Source organism: Parambassis ranga, chromosome 3 (genome assembly GCF_900634625.1).
Source record: "Parambassis ranga chromosome 3, fParRan2.1, whole genome shotgun sequence".
NCBI classification, from domain to species: Eukaryota; Metazoa; Chordata; class Actinopteri; family Ambassidae; genus Parambassis; species Parambassis ranga.
In genome coordinates this window covers 24,677,868-24,696,447 of record NC_041024.1, presented here as the reverse complement: position 1 = coordinate 24,696,447, position 18,580 = coordinate 24,677,868, and the positions used below count along the sequence as shown (strand labels likewise).

General features: G+C 42.8%; 1 protein-coding gene and 1 pseudogene across 1 annotated transcript; both read left to right on the top strand.

The window, feature by feature from the left end:
• Positions 1-3,698: 3,698 nt before the first annotated feature.
• On the top strand, positions 3,699-7,018 carry mthfs (5,10-methenyltetrahydrofolate synthetase (5-formyltetrahydrofolate cyclo-ligase)). The gene is made up of 3 exons (XM_028401984.1): positions 3,699-4,034; positions 5,134-5,401; positions 6,062-7,018. The coding sequence occupies exons 1-3, from the start codon at positions 3,924-3,926 to the stop codon at positions 6,292-6,294; spliced, it is 612 nt and encodes a 203-aa protein (XP_028257785.1). The 5' UTR covers positions 3,699-3,923; the 3' UTR covers positions 6,295-7,018.
• A 3,917-nt stretch (positions 7,019-10,935) lies between these two features.
• LOC114433664 (protein lin-52 homolog) lies at positions 10,936-11,800 on the top strand (annotated as a pseudogene).
• Positions 11,801-18,580: the final 6,780 nt, after the last annotated feature.

The following is an 18,580-nucleotide window of genomic DNA, read 5'->3' as shown; positions in this document are numbered from 1 at the left end:
AACGTATGGCGGATTCTCGGCTGAGTGGAATTCTTTCAATATCTGCTGGAGGAGACTTCGCTGTTGTAATGTTTCCTATGTTGCTGTGGAGTCAGTAAATAAAGATCGGAGTTTATTCCTTTGATACGAGCAAAAATTCAGTTACTATGGCAACAACCAACGCTACACGCGTCACCTAATGCATGTCGCGGCACTATATACAGCTGTAGTGTAGTGTTGTGTCCTCGTTGCGCTTTCTTCGGCTTTCTTCGTGCTCGGGCTTATGGTGACAGACGTTGAACTTATGTTAGAAACGTGCTGCTCCGCATTATTTAACTGAACACCACTGCCTTTTTATTGTTATTGTGGGCTCACATGTGCGCGGGTGATGGTGAGACTACGCCGCACACAAAAATGCGTCATCATGACGAGGCACTAATCGCCGTAATCGATAAGTGGCAAATATTAATCGATTACAGTTTTTCTGACGATTAATTGCACACGATACGATTTTGCACAAGCCTACTGTGTAATCATGTGCAACTTTATTAGCGGCATCCTCCTAACGTCGCACCAACAACAGAACATGACATGAGCAACATCCTTTCTACCCCAACGCACCCTGGTCTCTATGGTAACATTTAAACATACCTTCAAAATAAGACAACACAAAATCAAAGTGCATGAAAATACTCGCTCCTCGCAGCAGCACTGAACTACTGCAGTAATTATTCTCACAATCAATGCAGTTAACACGTCATGCATGAGGGGGAAAAACCCGTCAAATACCAGAAACCGTTATAATATAAAAATACAGTGATCTAGAATTTTGGTCATACCGCCCAGCTCTAATCCCTGGGGATTTTTTGTGCATTACAATGTTTCTCAGGTTCAGCCCCATATGTGTTTATTTCCCATTACTGGATACAGACCAATAACCTGTAGAGATGCAACTGGGTCATTAAAATGATTACACATGTAATTTTTTCATTGGTGGCCCTCAGTCCAGTTTCGGGTTCATAAATTGGCCCTCAGCTATCAAAACTTTGAGAACCCCTGTTATAGAGAGATAGGAGAACAAAATCTAAAATTTGGCAGCAAATATCTGCTGTGTAACTACAAATGTATTTTATGCCACTAAAAGTGGGCTTTTGATGTTCAAAACACTTCAAATAAAGAGGAAAAGAATAATTTACCTGTTTTTCTTCCCCATGCCGTTCTTTTAATGTCACAGGGAGTCTATAGGAGCCATATAATGTGTTGCTGGTTGTCACGGTGATGGGGAATCAGGGCCGGCCCTAACCAATTTGGCCCTAACAAATGAAGTCATCTGGAGCTCGCCCCTTGGCAGCACCGGAAGGGATGACATCATCTGGAGCTCGCCCCTTGGCAGCACCGGAAGGGATGACATCATCTGGAGCTCGCCCCCTGGCGGCACCGGAAGGGATGATGTCATCTGGAGCCTGCCCCCAGGCGGCACCAGAAGTGATGACGACATCTGAAAGCTGTTTGGGGGTCTCTGGAGTCACAGCCGGTCCTAGATCATCCAGGGTATCCCCCGCAGGGTCGAGAGCTGGCCAGGGAAACCAGGAGGGCAGCATGGAGCCCACAGGAGCAGCGAACTCCTCCATGTCCTGAAACGCCCTTGAGTAATAGAGGTGGAGCCAAGGATCAGCGTTCAATGCAAGGACCATCTTGGCTCTAAATTCTTGCTTTGAGTTCCACAGCTTCCCCAGCATCTGGAGCACGGAGATCCTGTGATTTGCCCACTGCCACCTCTCCTTCCTGAGGTGGTGGTGGAAGAGGTGATGGCAGGTGATCTATCAGGTCCAGCTCGGCCTGGAGCTCCCTCCTGAGCTGGTTTATCTGGCTCCAGAGGATGACCAACTCATACGGAGCTTCCTCCGGGTTACAGCTTGAAGCAGCAGACCTAACCGCTTCTGCGTCTGCTGTGTCCATTGTTGGCCAGTTTGTACTGTCAAAAACATAGCATGGAGCAAAACGAAGTCATAAACATGGCATGAGATGAGACTGTGGCAAGGTTTCTGAAGAGCCGTTTTAAGTCTAGGTGGGAGGTTCCGGGACATGATGACCGCCGCCATGTTGGCAGCGTCACGTCCGCCAAAACTCCAATTATGGACAAAGAGGGGGACCATGAGCGGAGTTTAGGGGGGCGGGCGTTCGTGGAAGCAGGAAACTCACGCTGTGATACGTCAACTGTCTGTCACTCAAGCAGCAATGCCCATAATTATGCGTAATTTTAAGTCTGAATACAATTAAAAGTTGTAAAAAAAGTTGTAAAAATATTCACCCCCCTTACAGTTGACACTAGACCAGAGTGGTTTTTTGTACCAGGCTGGAAACATGTTTTTTTCTGCTGTGAAGTCGGCCATTTTAACATGGGAGTCTATGGGAAATTACTCGCTTTTGGAGCCAGCCCCCAGCAGTTGTGGCATGAACTACAAGTTTTGACACTTCCACATGGGCTTCAAGTCTGAGCCCAAAGGTTGCCGCTTGGTACAAACCCCCATGAGCAACGAGACAATGAGACCATGAGTGCAGGGAAGACAACACACAGGTGGCACACATTAGGGCAGGGCAGGTAATCACACAAGGAGGGAAACCACAGGAACCACGTGTTTGTGCACGGTGTAGCTTTCCAGGATGACGAAGTGAAGTGAGCCATGAGCGTCCAGTGTGACGTCTGACTGCACACACCTCTAACAAGTTACAGCCGCTAGTTAACCAGACCACAGACAGCACTGCACACTCACAGCTGTAGCAATTAGCGACCTATCAGCCAATTGGAAAAAAGAACTTCTTGAGGTCCAGCTGATGGTCTCATTGGGAATACAGTGAAACAGAAATGTGGTTTTTGTGGTTAGGCCTATAGTCATGGTGGCACAGAGGTAGACAGTAACAGATGTAAACCTGTTTTGTTATAATAAACTTGGTTGACAGAACTGTTTTCTTTTCAGTTTGTTTTGTATTTGTCATCATTGCTTAAAATAAATAAGGAGTTATTATTGAATCTCTCAGTAATAGTTGTTGAGTTAACCCTTTACTTCTGTCAGTAAAATAGGTGTTGAAATCCAGTGTCTCAAATGTTGGAAGCAACGAAAGATCTCAGTCACAACGCTCTTCAACTTCCTCTGCACGTTTAAAGGCTGAAGCTGAGTCGGCAGCTTTAGCCATAAAGAAACAAGTACTGGAGGAAAAACATGCACTGGAAGAAGAGGAGGAATGGCTGCGGAAAAGGAGGGAAAAGCTACAACTGGAGGCTGAAATTGCTGGAGAAATGGCAAAGCTTGAAATTCTCAGAACTCACAGTGCGACAGGTGGAAGGAGGACGCCAAAGGCTTCAGATGGAATGAACTCTTATGTTGGAAGAAAATCAAACCCACCACTCAAGCAGAGGAATTGATTCCATCAGCACCTGAACAGTACGAAACACATAATAATTGTGACAGAGCAAAACCAAAGGTCAAACATACAACCGTCAAACATCAGACCCTTACACTATTTAATCAAGCATTCATTTATATTTATATATTTTTTACATTTTAATAAATTTACTATTATTAACTAATAAAAGATGCTTAATCTTTGCAAGAAACCACCTTTAGTCCTGGTGTGTACTTCACTAAATGTCCAGCAGGTGGTAGTGATGCAAAGTCAAGGACTGCTACTACCGTAGAAGAAGAAGTGGCTCACATGCTCCGCAGCCCAGCGGCAGCACCGCAGACTGTGGCAGTGGGTTCCTCCTGTTTACTGTTATTGACTGAGTCATTTGGACGTAGCCCACTGTGACAGCGCCATGTCCTGACGTGTTAATGTTTAACTCGCATGCAGTGAACTAGGTGAAGGCTGTCCTCCTAGCCAGCTGAGCAGCAAACCCGCTCAATATCTGTTAACTTCATTAATTCGGACTCATTAAAAGCAGAATGGCCGCCCTGCGAGCGGCGAAGCAGGCGTTAAGAAAAGAAATAAAGCGGCGGGTGGCAGCTGTGAGTGTGGAGGAGAGGCGGAGGCAGTCACTGGTGCTTTCACAGAAGGTAGGAGACGGTGCATTTATCCAGAGGGAACTTATTCCAGCTGTTACAGTGTGTTAGTCCGTGTCTATTAGCGGTTCAGTTAAAGCGCCGGTCTGTGCAGATGCTGAGTCTGCAACGTAACAGGAAGCATCAGAAAACATATAACAGTAACCTGGTATAATGTTATACTAGTTATGTCATTAAATGTTTTTAAACTGTGAAAATGTCACGGTAGTCAATAAATGGTAATAATAACAGTAATTCATTTGGAGTTCCAGTTATTTGATAGATATTTACTAAGGAATACTGTTTATTTAACAAACAGGTTAAATCAGTAGACTCATGTGGGAATCAGGCTCAGATGAGTTCACATGTAAACTGATACCAGTGCTGGTATCTGGGATGTGGTACCGCACTGTAACTGTTTTCTATGTTAACATGTTCCACAATGTAATAGTCCTGTAGAGTTATTCATCATGCTCATGATATTATCTGCAACACTCTATTAGTCCATTTGCACTGTCTTGTCTCTACTTGTCACTAAATCCCTTTTGGCCCGGTTGCAATGTACAAACACACACACACACACACACACACACACACACACACACACACACACACACACACTCCACCAGTGTAATTTCTGTTTCTGTTATGCTACATTCAGATCATTCAGTGTAGCACACATACAATATACTCACACTGAACTGCACTCATTAAAACCTACAGAAGAATGCATCACCAAAATACATTTCATTATATATTTAAACCAAATTCACTTCATTAGGATGCATTCTAGCTATTGCAGTTCATGGCAAGTATACACTACCGTTCCAAAGTTTGGGGTCACCAGGCTAGTTCTACAGCTTCTCTGATCATCATAACAGTTCAGCTGTGCTAACATAATTTCACAGGAGTTTTCTAATCATCAAGTAGCCTTTTTAACATGATTAGCTAACACAATGTACCATTAGAACATAGGAGTGATGAGTGACAGACTTTTAGATGAAGGCAAGAAGGAGTTTGGATTAAAGTAGAATCAAATTAAACGTTTAACAGTATTTTTGGTTAGGCAGTGTAAACATTTGATTTGATCTTTCCCCTCCTTCTTTTCTCTCAGCTGTTCCGACACCCCAAATACGTGTCCTCCCAGCGGATTGCGCTGTTTCTCAGCATGGACGATGAAGTGTGCACCCAGGAGATCATCAAAGACGTGTTTAAACTGGGCAAAAGCTGCTTCATCCCTAGATATGAGAGCACCAGCAGCAACCACATGGACATGTTGAAGCTCAGCAGTCTGCAGGACATGGACACGCTGCCCCTGACCTCCTGGAACATCCGGCAGCCTGCCGAGGATGACAACAGCAGAGAGGAAGCACTGGCTACAGTTGGGCTCTCGGACACACACACAACATTAGCATAGCTTCTTACAACAACAAAGGCATCATGGAAATATACACATGTATATATTAAATAATATAAATATAAATATAAATAATAATAATAATATTGTGTACTCTATAAAAAAGGGAGAGGTTGTCTTTGTAGGGTGATGTAGGTATGATTAGCCAAACTTATGTACCTCTCCAAAAACTGTTTTAGATGCAGTGACTTCTTTTTTGTCCTCTAAAAGAAATCTGATACCATAATAAACATCCCTCCATCAGGTCTACAAGATGAGAGAGTGGATCGTGTCACATTTTATTGATCCATTAATCAAAGGGAAGTGGATGGAACAGGATGAATGTTTTCTGGCCTGTTTTTAATTTAGAGTTATTTATTTATTTTAACTTCATTTTACAACATGAAGTCACAGACTGTACTGACTGTAAAAAGAAAAGAAAACAGACCAATCATCCTTGGTGTACATCTGCCATCTATATTCCTGTAATCCCATTTGCACTTCAGAAGCGGAAAATTAATTGGTTCAACTCGCAAAGTCAGCGGAACAATCAATTCCCATTCCTCCGACTTATAAATATAATTATGTACGGATAATGTCATTTTCCTGACTTCCTCCTCTCACACTGTCTGCTCACTCTGTCCAGGAGGTCTGGACCTGATCTTAATGCCAGGGCTGGGCTTTGACCGCTCTGGGAAGCGTCTGGGACGAGGGAAGGGCTTCTATGACACCTACCTGGAGCGCTGCATCAGGCACCCGAGAGGAAAACCATACACTATTGCCTTAGCCTTTAAAGAGCAGCTGTGCCAGGAAATCCCTGTGGATGACAACGATGTGCTCATAGATGAAGTCCTGTATGAGGATGATAAGGAGCCATAAACAGTGGCAGACGGCTTTAACAGCTTCCTTATACTCAGGAACTGGTATCAGTGTGGTAGGAAAAGGTGAAACGAATGATGGTCTATTGGAATTCATATAATTAAAAAAAGAAAAGCTACAGCTGCCTGTACATTTCATATTAACATGTCCACACAGAGCTATGTGAACGGAGGCTGAGAAACCTGTTCTCACTAGGAACATGTACCATGAGCTCAGTGTTTCAGTCCTTGTGTGCGTATTTCTGCATTGCTATGTGTTCATGGGGCAGGGACTCACCACAGTGGCAGCTAAAAATGGCAACCACAGGATGGGAGTAGTTTTCCTTATAAAGCGTGTTTAATGTTATGAATTAGTGTTTAAAGATCATCGCCTTACCCTAATGCCTGTAAGTAATGAGTAGTTTTCATGGCAGATCCAACTGCGATATAACACAACAGGCCTCCTAACACTGACTTTTGCAGCTGTATCGTTACCATGATGATGATGACTGGGTACTAAAATCATATGTTTTGTTAGCATCAACACAATGTCCTTTATGTTTATTTATGTAATAACATTAGTCAACATGTTTATTCCCAAGTCAACTCTACTCTGAATTTTTGGGAGCTCCGTGTTGAGCAAACAGTGATTTAACTCCTCATATCAGACAATAAAGACAGATGAGAACAGAAGTGGGATAACACTCATAAACACTAAATAAAACCACTTTTTTTTGGCAGTAAAACCTATGTTTTATCTTCTTCTGCACAGCACACATCATTTTTGAATGTCTGTACTACATACTTCCACTGTGTGTCACTCTTGGTTTACCATTTAGGTAACACCTCTTCAAGCAGACCTGGTTTGTTTGACAGCTAACAGCATGCCACTGTGTGTTTTCTGTCTAAAATAGAAGAGAGAAAGTAAGACGGGGAGAGTTCTGTTTCTGCATATTCTGGGCACAAGTTCTAATCTAGGACGATGCTGATGTCTGGTTTCCATGGTTTCAGCCTGTATAATAATGCAGGCAGATTAGCAATATTCAGTCTTTGAAAGACAACAATATGAAGTGTAATAACATGCAATCAATGAAATGATACCTTAGGCTTTGATACATGTTTGCAGGGTTTAGGTAGATAATGTTTGTCAGTGATGCTGTCTTCTCTTATGCTGCGTTGTATGATGGATGGTGTAGTCAGGAGCCCTCTAGCATCTCTATGCTCCATCAGTTTGTTTACATTGTCAGACGTTCAAAAAGTGATTGGCTGACGCAGGAATAGATTTTTACACAGGTTACAACAGAAACAGAAAAACTGTATTTATTCAGAAAAAGGACTCAAGATAATCGTTATGAGAGGGGTTAAAGTATGTGAACCTTTGCAATCAGTGTCTGCTCTGATCTCCTTGTGCAGCAATAGCAGCACCTTAATCTTTTCAGTAACTGCTGATCAGGCATCCATACCAGCTTGGAGGAGTTTGAACCTTTTTCCCCTATGACAGCTTGATGGTGGGTTGAACAAACATAAACAAACTTTAGATTGATTCAGCTCACAGATGACATCCAGTATCCTATAAAATATACTTACAGAATTCAGAATTAATTGTTCTATCAATGGTGGCCAGTCATACTAGCCCAGAAGCCCATGATACTACCACCACCATGTTTAACAGATTCTATTTTGGTCTGATGCTGTGTTTTCCCGGCAGCTCTCTAGGTTTTCTACATGATCTTTATCAAACTGCAGACATCTGTCTGTGTGAGAAGAGCCTAACGAGTTACCATGGGATCCGTTTGACCTTGTGAACTATTACACAGTCTAAATGTGTGGAGTCCAGTCTGAGGTCCTCAGATATCCCCTTTGTTTGTGCCATAATAGAATTGTACATATTCTGAACTTCAGATGTTGATGGATCACCTGATCCTAAATCCATCAATAATTAAAAACATCTCTAACCACATGGGCTCTGATTCAGTCTTCAGAAAAGCAGCTGATCCTACATGTTCATATACTTTTGTCTCTATACTCACATATATGTTGATGTGAAAAGTAACACAAATTGTCTGATTCCGTTCATAGCTGACAAAAGCTGCTAAATTGCAATCAGCTCAGTATGCATCACCTGCACAGCTGGGACTGTTGTGATGTACTCCAAGGTTCAGGGCATGCAAAGGAGATGGATTGGAAGTCTTTTCTGCCAAGAAACAGATCTCAGGTCCCCGTTGTCACGGTGATTTATCAAAGAGAAATGTTTTCCAGGCCTCTGGCTTTGTAAGCCTCCGGCCAGCTGTGCCTCATCCTGTCACCTGAGGCCGTGGAGCTTTAATGTTTCGTCTAATTAATCCAAAGCCATTGAGCAAAATCACTTATAGTATGAGTGATAATAATAATGATAAATCAATTGACGTTTTACTTCTAAAGTCTTAAGCGTAGTGGGATAATAATCTGAGGATTTTGATGTAAAACCGGAGACTGTGTATAAAAATAGAAGACATGATAAAAGGGACGACAAACACTATAAATTGTGGTGGCTGGCTGCATAAAACCTGCCAGCATGTGTAGCAGTGATGTCACCGGGTTGTGTGTTATAAAAGTACAATAGCTGGCATTAGCATTAGCATTAGCTAAGTACCAGTACTGACAACAAACTAGATGGAGTCATTGTTTTATTTTATTTTTCCCCCTCACAGTTAACAACCAGGGGAAGATTGTCCACGGCTGTACATACATAACATCCAGAGATTTATTGTCACTGCTGAATAATAGACTCTGGGTAATTTCAGCCTGAACATTCGTCCTGACTGTGTCTTAGTTCATAGCTGTGGGGGCTTACTTTGTCTTATTAATATTTAAGGTACATCACAGATTATGTTAATGCATCATTTTGTAACTGTACCAGCTGCAACTGAAACCAAAAAACATCCACTGCACATCTGATGTTCAGCTGCACGTACGAGGACAAAACAAGACGTGTGTGTAAGACAACAAAGTCATAGACATAAAATGGATTAAATCTACCAAAGCAGCCACTGAGATTTAATCCCAGCATGAATTTATATTTGATACATTTAGACACACAACAAGCGCTGGGACCAGGACTGAGAAATGAAAGTGTTAAATGTTAAGTAGCCAAAATTTCAGTTCCCTTAGCGGCCTCCAGGCGCTCCAAAGGTGAATCAGCCCCCAGATAGATGTTAAAATGTCCAACTTTACTTTTGGTTTTGGTCTCTATTGATAAGTTATTTTAATATAGTGTAGGGTTTATTAAACCCATGTGGAGGTTGTACAGGAGTTTCTCCCAAAACTCAAGCCAGCCGGTCTATTTCAATGAGTCCAATAGGCTGTGTGTTGCATCTTGGTTTAGTGATGGGACATACATGCCATTCAACTTAATGTTTAATATGCAAGTTAAAAGACAGGGACATTATCTTCATTTAAAAAAAGTCTCCAAGAATATCTGCATCATTTATTTCTGTGCTGTTTAGAAGAAAACACTGTCATCACAAAGAAAAGCCATATTTGGTCAATAAAATGTCTCCCAGACACATCACAAATGGTACATTTGTACTGGATGGCCAAAAGATGGCAGCTTAGGTGATTTCCAGGAGTCCAGGGCTCCCCTTCCCCTGTCACCGGAAGCTGTTTTGATTTCATTAACAGTTGAGTATTATTTTCACTGGCGGTTTAGCTATTCATTAAAAACTGCTGGTTGAGGTTCGGCTTTATGGGCTTAGGTAAAACCCAGTATAGGACCTTATCAGAAGCTTAGTTGTTGGTGTTCTCTTAGTATATGTAAAACATTATGGAATTTTTTGACCCCACAAACTGTCTGTTTTTAGGGTCTTTTGACAAAAGAAGTTTAAGTGTTGACTTTCTGTGGTGAACACAGGTCCTTGAATAGGATATTATACACATAAAATATAAGGTGGGCAGAAAATACATGGATTATTTTCCCTAAACACTAGAGATGGTTGTGTGTGAAAATCCCCGACTACACTCAGACCAACAAGCGTGCTACGTTCAGAGAGTCAGCCAACCAATCAGATGATTAGATTGAGGAGCAGCTCAACAGGTGGAACTGATGACGTACATTGCAGGGCTGATGAAAGTAGTGTTAACAGGGAGCTGATTGGAAAAATGTGTGCAGGCGAGGCAGACAGGAGACAGACCGTACACTGCTCCAAAACATAAAGGGGGCACTAAAACAACACCTCCTAGATCTCAATGAAGGAAATATTCTAGCTGAAAATCTTCATTCATTACATACTGGAGTACGTTGAGTAAAGTAAATCAATGATTAACCCATGGAGGTCTGGACTTGGAACCAAACTCAAAATAAAAGTTGAAAATCACATTACATTAAATTCCTCAAGACAAGAATGAGGCTCAGCAGTGTGTGGCCTCCAGGTGCCTGTATGACCTCCCTACAACGCCTGGACGCATGTGCTCAGTGTGAGCCCGCTCTCATCCATGAAGAGCACAGGGCGCCAGTGGTGAATCTGCCAATCTTGGTGTTCTCCAGCAAATGCCAATCACCCTGCACGGTGTTGGGCTGTAAGCACAAGCCCCACATGTGGACGTCGGGCAGAAACAGAAGGATTAGTATAATCTGAACTTCTGCATTCTTTCATTTAAAGGCGAATCAGCAGACGGTAGTTGGACGATGAAGTATCCAGCCATCACTTTCAGATGTGTGCATGAAACAATAAATGTGCTTTGATTTGAGTACTTTGAAGAAGCCACCAGAACATGTGAAGCACTGATAGCTTCAGAAACACTGCCTTTACTGAATGCATCAATAAATGTTTGCATATTGTTGAAAGACTTTTTTCTGTCCTGCTAGGTGATGATTCTGAGACCTCATTGCTGAGTCTGGAGAAGCTCGACGGAGCATCACCAGACTTGTGGCCAGAGCAGTGTAAGTTTATGTCCTTTGTAATTGGCTGCTGTAGCGTTATACACTGTTTAACCTTCATTCTCCTGTAATCTGGTACACAGTGCCTGGGGGCGCAGAATTCTCTGCATCTTAAAATGTGAGTTATATTTCCTGTGGTTTACCTCCATTTACAAGTGAGTTAATTAAATAGGGGTGACACTGTGTAATATATGAGCACACTGTAAATCTTTATGAGGCGTCCATTGAATTCTTTGTTGCATTCATATTACAGCCCATCTCTAATTCTTCCCCTGTGGATGGCTGGAGAGTGAAGACAGTGAAATGTTAAAAGGTAAGATTATGTTACTTTTTTCTGTGTACCTGCAGCAATCAGTGGTAAACAGGACGACTGGAGAGAATGTGGACAGAAACAGTCTGAGTTTATAATCCTGTCAGCAGGAATAACAGTCGGCCAAAAGTGGTTTAATGTCAGTTTCATTATGGTCACTGTTCTCTGGCTTTAGAGCTGGGGAGTCTGACTACAGCCACCCTGATGGAGAAGGTCAGAGGACTTCAGAGTCCGGCCTACCAGCTGGGCTTAGAGGAGTGTAAGTACCTGAACAACACAGACACTGCAGTGCTACTGATTTAAAAGAGGGCATTTCAAATGTTTTTGTCTGTTGCCTTTTTTGATAAGTTGATTCAACACCTACGTGAAAACAACTAAAAACATGTTAATCACAAGCTGCTTGGCCACTTAATACCACTAGGTGGTGCTCATAGCCTTTTTAGGTTTTTGTCTGTCTGTAATAGATTTCACAGCACACTTGAAGTTTTCTCCAATTCCAAATTTCACATAGACCCAAATTTACAGTCAGTTCTGCTGTTGACCTCGAGGGCTTAAAATAATGGATTTAGGTCAATCTTGTTAAATGGAAGAGGTAAGAAACAAGGGCAGGCCCACAGAAACTCCCCAGAGTCAGCTAAACTTAACCAAAGTTCTTGTATATAAAAACAAAATGCTCTGGTGTAGACAGTCATTTGAAGGAGCAGCTAATATAGTGAATGTAGTCACCACATCCTTTAGTGTGTGTTGAGGGCTGTTGTTTGTATTAAAAAGAAAAAATAATGTAAATTTAAAAATGTCCTTTGGGAAGACCCCCAGGTCTTGGTGTTATCTTCAGCTAGAGACCCTAGCAGATTGTTACAAGCTTTTGAAATAATGTTTTATGCAGATATGTAAGATTGTTGTAGAACGGTTGATTTAGTAAAAAACTTACTAACAACTGACAAAAAGCTTTGACTGAAATGGGTCGATCATGGAGTCCGCTTCTCTGATGATGTGTTTAATGACCTTCTCCATGGCTTTCATCACTAAGGATGTGAGAGCTATGGACCTCAGGTCATTCAGGGTTTTAGGTTTACTTTTTTTGGGGATAGGGATGCTGGTGGAGTGTTTCCAAATATGGGGGATGGTGCTACTGTCCATGGAGCTCTGGAATAGGGACCGGAACACATCCCCTAGTTGCTGAGCGCAGTGCCTCAGGACTCTGGGCCAGGTGAGCTGCTCTCTTTGCTCTCCCCTAAAGGCTCTCACCACGTCCTGTGTGTTGAAGGTGGGCGCAGAGCCTTCAGGGCTTTAATCTTTGTGTTCCCTGTGACACCCCACCTCCTGTCTCTCACCAAGGTAACAGATACTTTTGCCATCAAGATTCAAGGTTCAAGATTCAAAGTGTTTATTGTCACATGCACAGTAAGGAAACTGGTTTCCCTGTACAATGAAATTCTGACTTTGCTGCTCACACTGAATGCCACAAAGGTTTAAGAAAAACAACATAGAATAATTTGTAAAAGAGCAATTTGAGGAGCAAAAAAGATGCAAATAAGTACACAACATGTAAACTATGGAAGTAAATGGGGCTATATACATATACATGTGCATGTGTGCTACATCAGCTGTTGTGCAAGTTGAGCAGAGAATGAGTCATTGTGCAAAAACTGTCAGGAGGTAAACAGCAGGGCACATGTGCAGTTATGGGATGTTAAGGTGCATAGAGAAATAAATAGATCAACAGTATTGCAGTTACTGTTAGTGCATGTAAACATGTCAGCATGTAACAGTCAGTGTGTGCGGGGTACAGTCCATTGTTACAGACTCCTGTCAGCTGTTGAGGAGTCTGATGGCCGAGGGGAAGAAAGAGTTCCTGAGTCTGCTGGTCCTGCACCTCCGGCCTGAGGGGAGGAGAGTGAACAGACCTTGTTGGGGGGTGCAGCCGCTAGATGTCAGTATTTCTGTGGCTCAGAGACACCAGTGACTGTAAACTGTATCCATACACATCATTAATGATTTGGCCATTTTGTACTGTAAACAGAAATTCTGTTGCAGCTCTCTGTAGGCAGACCTATAGATTAATGGCACTTTCACAATCTGTACTCTCCTCTGTATACAATGATGCTGTTGTCTGCCTCATAGATCTTAATTTCATAGAGCAGGTTGGGCAGGAGCACCTTCACCATGTTGTCCCAAATGTAAACAGCTCTGTTCTCTGTTGTGCTGATGGAATATTTTCTGTGGATAAATTGTTTGCGATTGTTGAAATGTTGAAAATAATAAGGGAAAAGGTAACAGTTCAGGGTGATACATTTGTATGGAGATTATATTCGTTTGTTGTTTTGCACAGACGCAGCAAATGCTCCAGCTGTGAGATAGATCCCGGCAAACTTTACAGACTCTACTTCTGCTCATGGGGAGATGCAGCGTGGAGTGGAGGAGACTGCAAACTCCAGGACACAGGGAGACGGCACTGCAGAACTGACAGATCAGCCCACCACAAGGCCAGCTCAGCGCCACCTTCTGGAGTACGTGATGGAGGAGAAGCTGTGGAGTTTCCTGCCCTGGTTTTTATTCAGGTGTCAAAGAGCTCATCTCTTGATAAATGTGTTTTTCACTGTAAATAATAAATTGTCACATTCTGAAACTGTGAGTGTGTCTTGCAGCAGAGCACAGTTGTGTAGTTGGACAAACAGGTTGTGACATGAATTGTACAAAAATCTAAACTATAAACCACAACCCTGTGTGTTTGTTGCCTTCCAGGACATGAACAGTTCTGTTTGTATAAATGGTTATTATTCTTCTTACAAACAAAATTAAAGCTGCGAGCAGTGATGGCGGGCCCTCGCACCCCTTGCGGTCCACAGGACTGGCAGCCCCCCATCGTCCCCCGGCCTCTGTCCCGGGCTGATGTCATGACAGAGTAAGAGGCAGGAAGGATTAACAAACCAAGAAACACAGCAGCTTTCTATAGTGGCCAAGGGTCACCTTTGTGGCGTCGCCCCGCCCACACGGTGTAACTTCAATCTGCACTGTTGATATTTTTTGCTCAACCATGTCCTCAGAACCATGTGACAGAACCTCAGGTCCATCAGAGTGTTTCCCCAGGAGGAGGTCGTTCAAGTACAAGGTGTGGAACATGGAAAGTCAGCCTGAACACAATGCATACTGCCAGTAGGTGGCGCTATGAGAGCATCATCACATTAGCATAATCTGTTCAAAATGACTGGCTCAGCATGCCTGATTGTTTTCATCCACATAGGATGAAGTATGTGGGAGATACAGACACAGATACATCCAGTTCCTGTGGCTGGTGACTGTTAATGGGAGATTACTTTGGAAATGTAACTGGTTACAATTACAATTACCCTGTGAAAAATGTAATGGTAGTGTAACTATTTCAATTACTTTATCAAAGTAATGTAACTAATTACATTTGATTACATTTAATTTCTTCATTTTGAATGAATGCTCTCAGCTGTTCCATGTTGACATTTTAACCCTTGCAGCAGCCTTAACTTAGCCAACATTAACACAACAATAAAATATATCACTGGATTGAACTTCAGTGTCTGTTTTTACTGAAGTGAGGGCTCAGCTGATGAACCAGACAGACTAGAACACACACACACACACACACAAGTGGGCTATTGTGCTGTATCTTGATCAATAAACAAACTTAAAACTAAAACACCAGCTGTAGTGTTAACAAAGAAACACAACTTTCACAGCAGTCCATGTACTTGGCAAATGCAGCCAGATCAGTGCTTTATACTCTTGAAGGTAAAAAGAACATTACTGTTGGCCCGACAGCATAAAGACAGCATCCTGTGATACGCTGAGTCCTGCTGCTGTCCCTGCTTGTTTCAGAGCAGGTTCAGGTTCAAGAGCTGGCTGATCCAGCTTCCCTCTCATCAGGCAGACTGGATGTTCAACAGGACCTAATAAAGACTACACCACTAGGTGGTGCTATCGAATAACATTTAACATATAAAGGTTAGGCTAAATCTTAATTAATAACACTGTCTCACAGCATGAGCTTTATGACTAAAGCTGATTTTATCACATACTCTGTTTCTGAAAGTCACGGAGCAGCTGGACCGCTACGTAAACACAGTGGGTTGACGAGGCTGTGGTTAGCAAGCTAGCTACTAGCTAGCTACACCCCCTCCCCTCCCCTATACTAAACTCTACGACTTTAATTCATGTTGTGTGTTCAACACAACGCAGGAGAAGACACACGGAACGCTGGCTGCTCACATTTTATTTAGCCTAATGTGAGCACCCTCAGTACTACGCTGTATTACAGTTGTATAGATGTCGAAGTGGTCGGATTCATACCCGTAGATGCATCTTCAAGTCAGACTGTTTAGATGTCGACAGCATCTTAACACTAGCTAACTACCTGACACTGCACAGTAATGTGGCCTTTATCTGCGGTTTGGTCACATGTCTTCTGAACCTCCAACACATGAACGCGCTCTTCGCCGCCATTGTTGCTGTCTGACAAATCGCGGCAGCATCAGGGCAACAGGTGACGACAGCTGAGATGAGAACCAATCAGAAGGCTGCTGGTATGCAGTTTACAAAGGATAATTAATTCAAGCTTTTCTGAAGGTTGTTCAACTCAAATGTATTTACAATTGTAACGCTTGAAATTTCCAAAAGAAATTAAAGTATTAAATTACGTACTTGTCTCCAGTATTGTAACTAATTACAAATACGTTCATTTACGTTGCTCCCCAACACTGAGTATCGCAGCAACAATTGTTCTATTACTTCATGTACACTGCATTTGAGTTTTCATTGTTAAAAACTCTATTTCCTGCAGCTTAGTTCCACATTGATAGGGCTGTGACTTCTTCTTTCTTTTGTTCTTAAAGTCTGTTGCATCTGCGAAATGTTGTAAGTCAGCTAAACGACCACCTGCGTAGGAACAGTCTGTTCGATGCTTTCCAGTCTGGATTCAGAGCCCATCACAGCACAGAAACAGCACTGCTTAAAGTCACCAATGACCTCCTCATGGCATCGGACCGGGGTCTCGTCTCTGTACTCGTTCTACTGGATCTCAGTGCTGCCTTCGACACCGTAGACCATCGCATCCTGCTACACAGATTGGAACACGAGATCAGGATTACAGGAACAGCACTGCGCTGGTTTAAATCATATTTATCTGACAGATTTCATTTTGTTCACACTAACGATGTGTCTTCCACAGGTACAAGGGTTAACCACGGTGTTCCACAGGGTTCTGTGCTCGGACCGATCCTGTTCACCCTCTACATGCTCCCTCTAGGAAACATCATCCAGAAGCACGGCATAAACTTTCATTGTTATGCTGATGATACCCAGCTGTATTTATCCATAAAGCCTGAAGAAACGGAGCCGCTAGTCAGACTACAGGCGTGTCTAAAGGACATAAAGGACTGGATGTCCTCCAACTTTTTACTATTAAACTCGGACAAGACTGAGGTCATTGGTTTTGGACCGAAACATCTCAGAACTAGTTTATCAGATAATACTTTCTCTCTGGATGGAATTACTCTGGCCTCCAGTATGACTGTGAGGAACCTTGGAGTTATCTTTGATCAAGACATGTCGTTTGTCTCTCATATTAAGCAGGTCTCCAGGACCGCTTTCTTTCACCTGCGTAATATTACTAAGATCAGGAGCATCCTCTCTCAGAGTGATGCTGAAAAGCTCATCCATGCTTTTGTCACTTCAAGACTGGACTACTGCAACTCTTTATTGTCAGGATGTCCACATTACTCCATCAACAGTCTGCAGCTGATCCAGAACGCAGCAGCTAGAGTTCTGACAGGAAGCAGCCAAAGGGATCATATCTCTCCTGTTCTAGCTTCTCTTCACTGGCTCCCAGTGGACTCAAGAATACACTTCAAGATCCTTCTTCTAACCTACAAGGCTCTTCATGGACTTGCTCCATTGTATCTGCAGGACCTGATTGTACCATATGTTCCTAATAGGACACTCAGATCTCTGAGTGCAGGTTTACTAGTAGTTCCTAGGATTCATAGAAGCAGAATGGAGGACGAGCTTTCAGCTATCAGGCACCGCTATTATGGAACCAGTTACCAATCTGGGTCCGAGAGGCAGACACTGCCTCCACCTTTAAGACTAGACTTAAAACTTTTCTGTTTAGTAAGGCGTACAGTTAGCCTTAGACCTAGTGTGTAGCACAGCTATGCTGCTCTAGGCCTACGCTGTCAGGGGCACAAACATGATCCATTGAGCAGTTTCCCTCTCACCCTCTAACCTCTCCTTTTCTCTCCTTAGTCTGGCTCACACTGGTCTCAAGACCTGGATGATGACCTGCAGTCCGGCCCGTGAAGTCTCTCTTGCTCTACGTTGTCGGGGGGCACAAACACGATCCTCTGAACACCCTCAGGTCAGTATGCAGGTCTCAAGACCTGCATACTGACCTGCAGTCTCTCCTGTGCTCATCGACTTCACTAGCCCCTGCTGCTCATCCTTGCTATCAAATTACTATTCCTACTTATGGACCTACGATATATATAGATATCTATTACAATATAATCACTGTTTCATCTTGCTGTCATGTTTGCTCTGTACTGTATCATGTTTGTATCATGTTTGCTCCTCTTTCTCTCTCTCTCTTTCTCCTTCATCCTCTCTCTCTCCTCTCTCTTTCTCCTTCATCCTCTCTATCTCTCTCTCTCTCCCTCATCCTCTCTGACTAGCAGCAGGACTGGTTCCCCCTTAAGCTGACGGGTCCTGCTCAAGGTTTCTTCCTCTTAAAGGGAGTTTTTCCTTGCCACAGTGCTCTTAGGGGGGTTCCTGTGAAGCGCTTTGAGACAATGTCTGATTGTAATATGCGCTATATAAATAAAACTGAATTGAATTGAATTGAATCATTTAGTTAAAAACACTGCAGCATCATTATAGACAGTTGGTCAGGGTTGCCCCACTGAAAAAGAGGGTCAGAGGTCATAGGAGGTCAGCTCTGTGCTATGTTCACATGTCTGAATTTTGACACCGACTTCACAACAGATGGAAAGTAGGTGGTATTCCTCCAAATCAGACGAATCCCACCATGCCTGGAAAGACAGTTTAGCAACATAT